This window comes from Epinephelus moara, chromosome 17 (genome assembly GCF_006386435.1).
Source record: "Epinephelus moara isolate mb chromosome 17, YSFRI_EMoa_1.0, whole genome shotgun sequence".
NCBI classification, from domain to species: domain Eukaryota; kingdom Metazoa; phylum Chordata; class Actinopteri; order Perciformes; family Serranidae; genus Epinephelus; species Epinephelus moara.
In genome coordinates this window covers 14,432,195-14,438,194 of record NC_065522.1, presented here as the reverse complement: position 1 = coordinate 14,438,194, position 6,000 = coordinate 14,432,195, and the positions used below count along the sequence as shown (strand labels likewise).

At 40.8% G+C, this 6,000-nt stretch overlaps 1 protein-coding gene across 6 annotated transcripts in view; it reads right to left on the bottom strand.

Moving 5' to 3' along the window:
* Positions 1–421: 421 nt before the first annotated feature.
* The window catches only part of LOC126403954 (adhesion G protein-coupled receptor L3-like), a 278,598-nt gene continuing 273,019 nt past the window's right edge, over positions 422–6,000 (bottom strand). For 3 of the 6 annotated variants that reach the window (XM_050066834.1, XM_050066836.1, XM_050066837.1), the window contains one exon: positions 422–3,180. In XM_050066834.1, the coding sequence (XP_049922791.1) occupies positions 2,231–3,180 (950 nt within the window). In that variant the 3' untranslated portion in view covers positions 422–2,230. Of the gene's footprint in view, positions 3,181–4,529; positions 4,582–6,000 lie in introns of all 6 variants that reach the window. The other 3 variants (XM_050066833.1, XM_050066835.1, XM_050066838.1) reach the window with 2 other exon arrangements.

Below are 6,000 nucleotides of genomic sequence, written 5' to 3'. Positions count from 1 at the left end.
AGGAGGATATAGCTGAGGTGAACTGCAGAGCCATGTAATCGTTTTCTCTGAATTTGTCACTACGAGCTCCGCCTTTTCTCATTATACATGGTCATTTGATGCGACATTAATTTAAAAATATACGCAGCTTAGAAGTCTAACAATTATATATACCCAATGTCATGTTTTTAACTGCTGCCAAAGAGTGAGCTGATTATATCGTGATCATGACCACTTTGTGCTTCTGTTGCTATGGCATAACACAATAACTTACTGTGACTGAATAGTTACTTTGTGGGTCAGGACATACTTACCTCTCTCCATGTTCCCTGCCAGGACGAATGGTCCACGTGACTCTCATGTCTCCTGCGTAGCTTATCAAACACATGTAAAACATACAGTGTCTGCAAAGAATTCATTGGTTACACCAGCAATGATATTGAAATATTTATTACAGCTTATGAAATCACTGCTTCTATTGTAAAGCAGACCAGAGCATACAGAGCACATCCACTGTTGCTGGGCCAAAATTTATTTGGCACTAAAATGGACAGAGGGCTAATGAGGGATATTAACTGATAATTAAAAAAAAATGAATTGATCGTTCCATCATTTTGGAGGTCCTTCGCTGTTATCCATATAAAAGAGTTCCAAGACCCGGACAAAACACCAGAACTTTTTGTCATACCTAAGTGATAAATCTTACTCAGTAATTTATTTGTTGGCAAACAAGTTTCACTGTTACAACAAATATTAGTTATGAGGTCATTCAACTTGGAAATTACAAAAAGGAATAAATAAGAAGCCATAATCATAGCCAATAATAAAAACTTATCTGTGCCACTAAACTCACTTCCATCCTCCATTTTTATTACTGTTTATTTAAACAAATAAATAAATATATTTTCTCCTAGTGGAAGAAAAACAAAAACACTTCCAGTTTTTCTCACTCCATAAGCTCTTTCTTTAATAAGTAAAACAACCATCTTTCCTTTTTATACAAGTGCCGAGTGCTCATCAATGTTCAATTTGCTCTCTTTCTGAGAAGCACAAGCGTTTTCTGAATGCCAATAAGAGTTGCAGAATGCACTTTGAACCTTTCTGAGGGACACCTCATGATTAACTTGGACTTATTCTGTCTCCTCGACGGTCTGCGAATCAGAGCTCCGCTATCTACACAGTAAAAAAAACAAAACAAAAAAAAAGGGATAAGAAATCAAACCATAACAGAAAATAGACCTGAAAACAAAGATGAATATGTAGCACGAAAATGCCTGCACGATAGGTGTTCTGTCGTGATATTTTTTGTGTCGTTTTGCTGCTATTTAGATGGTCATTTCTTGGAAAGTGATAAAAGAGGAAAACAAAAAGGAACAGACTGGTACCAGAAACCCAGAAAGGCCAGCACAACAGAACAAAATTGCTCCTAACCACTACATTTACAGAGACAAAGGGTTTGCTCGGAACAAAAAAAGCATACTATTGTGTGCAATGCTAGTTATCTGTACAATTACATAGAAATATCTCATAATTCTCTTATTAGTTTTTTTTCTCCCTCTTTTAACAACTGTTATTACAGTAAAATGAAAGAAAAAAAGAACAGCTATGCTTGAAAGCATACGATCAATAATTCCTTCTTGGTAATTGTTCAAAATGTGTGTTTGTGTTTTTTCTTTTTTCTTTTTAGTTTTTTTTTTTTGTCTTTTTTTTTCATTGAAGGGACACTTCAGCAAACAAAATGTGCTGCAACTCACCAAAGAGGAAGAAAATCTTTCAAAAAGTCAATATAGATACAGAAGTATAATAAAATAGTCCTTTTTTTTTAAATTTCCCATTTATTCTGGTGAAGTCTATAGTGTAGACTTGTATAGTTTGGGGCTACGCAGTTCATTTCGACTGTCAGACTATATCTCTGAGACCTAAAAATCCTGTGTGAGTAATTGTCTCTTTTCACACTGAGACAAAACACGCCAAACCACACAGGGTCGGAGGGAGGGGGTGGGGAACACAACATCAACAGATTCCCGCAATGTTTAACCAACTATAGTCACATATTAGCCCCCATACGTAGCAATAATCATCCTGTTTGTGGTCAGTAACAGCGAGAGTACAGTCATTTGCTCTGCCTCAGTCTTCGGGACACAGAATAAAAAGAAAGGCTACCACTGCCAACGACTGATGGAACAAGGGGATACAGGGAAGAGGACTACAGTAATAGGAGGGACACTGGAGGAGTGAGAGGGTGTTGGGCCTATAGGCTGGTGACCAGATGCGAGGGCTCCGGCTGGGCCTCCTCTGGAGATAGATCCTCTTTGTTTGGGGGCACAATGAAGCCATCGCTGCTGCCCCGCCCTAGCTGGTAGTAGGAGTGCAGCTGATGGAGGTGGTTACGTGAGCCCAAGTTGGGCATGCTCTTGTAGTAAACGTCGTCCGAGCTGGCCTCTGGGCTCTTGGCGTCCCCGCCGTCCTTGGAGCCGTCAGCAGATTCTGCAGACACGTCAGGCAGGCCGGGCAGCATGGGCATGCTGGTATAGAGGGAGTCTCTCTGGTGGTTGTGGCTGGGTGACGAGCCCTCGTCATCGGTGTGCTCGTTGGTGAGTAAAGGAAAGAAGCTTTCGCTGTTCTCCTGGGGGATCCTCCTTCGAGACGAGGAGGTAGTGGTGGCGGACGAGAAGGGGTGGTGGGGCAGCGGCAGGGGTGGCGGCACCGGCTGGTGGAGGTGATTGTTAAGGTTGTCCACCGCCTGCAGTGTCGGGGGCGGTCTTTGAGGCAACAGCGGGGCATGAGACTCCTCGCGGATTAACTCCAGGCCCAGGCCTTCGTCGTGGTGTGGACCAAAGGTGGAGTGGTCGTCCAGGCTCAGCGCCACATTCATGCCCATCCCCACTCCCAAGCCCATCCCGTAGCCACTATCCTTGCCACCGTTGCTGACGTTATTGACCAGCTTATTCATAAGGTTCCGGTTCTGCTCGGTTGAGCGCTCGTGAGAATTGTTGAGGTAGGAGGGGATGTAATTGGAGGTGAGCTCTTTCAGGATCTTCTTTTCCAGGGTGGTCTCCTTGTGGTTATAGCCCCGATCAATGATCTGGACGCAGTCACTCATGTACTCGGCGCTGGCGATGCTGTAGCTGTTGCCATGGTTACCATTCAGTGGTAGAGTATCCATGACACTTGTATCCCGGGCATTGTTCAGGATTCCCTCTGGAATGACAAACATGGGTTGGGTTGGGGGGTAGAGTGGGCGAATGAGAAGGGTGAAATCTGATGGGATGTAATTGCCACAGCTAAATGTCAGACATTTTTACAAACACAAATTACACCCATCAAATACTGTAGCCCTTTCATTCTTTATTACGTCCTGACCCTCCAACACCCCTCAGCAACCTAAGGTCACCTGCAATTCTATAAAGTGCACTTTGTGGAAATGAAGACCCTACAGTATTTGGATTAGGTTAAGACATCAAGCACAATATCTCCATTAAAAGCCTGTATACTACAAATACGAACATCATACACACTTACCTTGGTACAAATATAACATTTTCTAACACCCAATTTCACTTTTCATTAAATTTTACAGATGGCAGTGATGAAAACACAGATATATGTGCAACACGTGACAACACAAAGCACAGCACAGAAACACTTAAGCACCACATTCAAGCAAACACAGACAAAATCCAACCCATGCATTAAACACGTAAAGTGAACACAAACCACAGCAACAGCTGTAAATTTGGACCCCCGCCATATTGTCCCATATGAGCATTGCAATATAACATTGTAATACTGGGGGGAAAGAAAGTAATTTATTCATGTCTGCTTTGTCCGCGTGAACACAACTAGCCCTCTCTCCAGACATGAATTAGTTAAGGCATCTCCGAATCAACCCACACTGGAAGGAAGGAGACTTTCTGTTCTCTCTGTTGCATGAACATGAAGATTTCATTTTTCATCAGTTTGACCAAGTCTGTGCCATCAGCATCAAAGCAACATTTTTTGACGATAATTCAGACTACATCAGACAAGGCCATCCAGCTTGTTAAGAGTGTCAAGCTCACAAGTTTGACCTCTTGAAAAATTGACAAGACTTGGTTCTGAGACCTTCAAAAAAGTGTATTGGCTTGATCAAAGTGAAAAGTAAAAAAATAAATAAATAAATAAAAAGTGCATGAACAAAGGCACGGATATTCAATATCCACTGAAAAGAATACAGATCAATTTATATTGATGTGCCTTATGAAATGTTTAGGCGAGTCTGAACGTTGACTGTAATTAGATTAGCTTATTCGGAGTGAAACAGGCCGATGGATATTCGCCTGCGAGAAGCAGCAAATGCCTGAAGTCTTTTTTTTTTACATCAAGCAATGCCAGCTACAGTAAGCAATGGAATTCAAGATGTGATTGAAACTGATTTTAACAGGTCTATTGGAAATGGTGAGGGCCTTTGTCATAAAAGAATGCTATTACTTCCAAAGGGAATGACATTCTGTTTTCATTACCCCTTTGTCAGCATCGAGTGAAAAGAAAGTAAAGCCAAAGTCAATTACATTTGATAAGCAATGTTTAGTTTGACTCCCATACTTGTCTCTCTGTAGGGCTCTTTTAGGGACAGCATGAGGGGAAGGAAAGAAGAAAAGAAAACACAATAAGCATAAGAGTGACAGGTAGAAGAGAAATGTGCACATACAGTATGCCGATGACGCATCAAGAGAATGTATCTGGAATGCAACCGTTTTATGTCACCATGCAAATTTCGCCACATAAAGAACCACAACATATCTGTGAACAAATATAGAAGAAAAGACCCTTTTTTTTTGCAGGATCCTTGGGGTATAACATGGCAACGATACTTGAGCATTAAATGCACCAGTAAATCTTTTGATGCATTAGCATTTTCATCCTACCAGATATTTCTTTTACATCTATGGCAATGTAAGTGAATTATAGGCCTCTGTCAAGGGCTCCGATGCAGTACTTGTATTACGCACATAAATTATCCCCTGATCAAAGCTCTCTGTGAGTTTTTTATCTCGATTTTTTTACACGAGTTTCTCAGTTTTACAGACTCACAAAGTTACAGTGATTTCATATTGACTGCTGAGAGTTGGAATAAAATAATAACAGCTCTGCTCAGAGTGAGACCGGTCCCAGAGTAAAGTGGATTTCTTGCTGGCTGATCAGAGATGGTCACTAATTCTCAAATCTAATATTTAGATCGGTGTTTTAGTCAAAGACCAATATGTTAAAATGCCACCCCACAAATAAAAAGCTAAATAAATCCTACACTAAATGTACTCTGATTTAATAACCCGTGTTTTGAATATATGAATTAGCAATTATTACAATTAAAAGTTTCAAAGGAAATGGTAATATAGCCTTTGACGAGGGCGGAAAACTGAACTATTCATGCCTTAAAAGGGGAATTATTTTTAATAGGATAATATAATTGACTTGCATTTTAAATTTAAACAGACATCCATCACAAACAACAATGTTTGACAGTCCAACAGCAGCATAAACAGAAAGAAATGCTAAAACTAAAAACAGAGAGACAGAAGACATGGCACACAAGCTTTACTGACAACATTAGAGCACATTTAAAATAAATGACTGGGGATGTATCCGGCTCCCTACGGGTACCAATTCTTGATCATTTTCACAATGTTTATGCCGGCCAAACAAGCCATGTAACCAAATTGCATACCCTTACGAGAAGCCAAGATACACCCCCACTGAAAAACCCCACAGCAGGACAAACCTGTGGGATTTTTGTGATCCAGCTATAGTTTGTTCAATGCTAACACACAACATCTAGAGCAGTGTTTTTTTAATCAAAGCCCTGTAAAAACCCTCTAGGGTGAACACTGGCAATTCAGCTTAGTGCAAGTCCATTACTTTTAAGTCTCCAATCATAAAGTTGCTTTCTGTTCCTGGGCAGGAACAAAGATGTGCAACCTCACAGTTTCTCCAGGACCACACATGAAAAAAACACTGCCCTAGCTACAATGTTAAAGAATG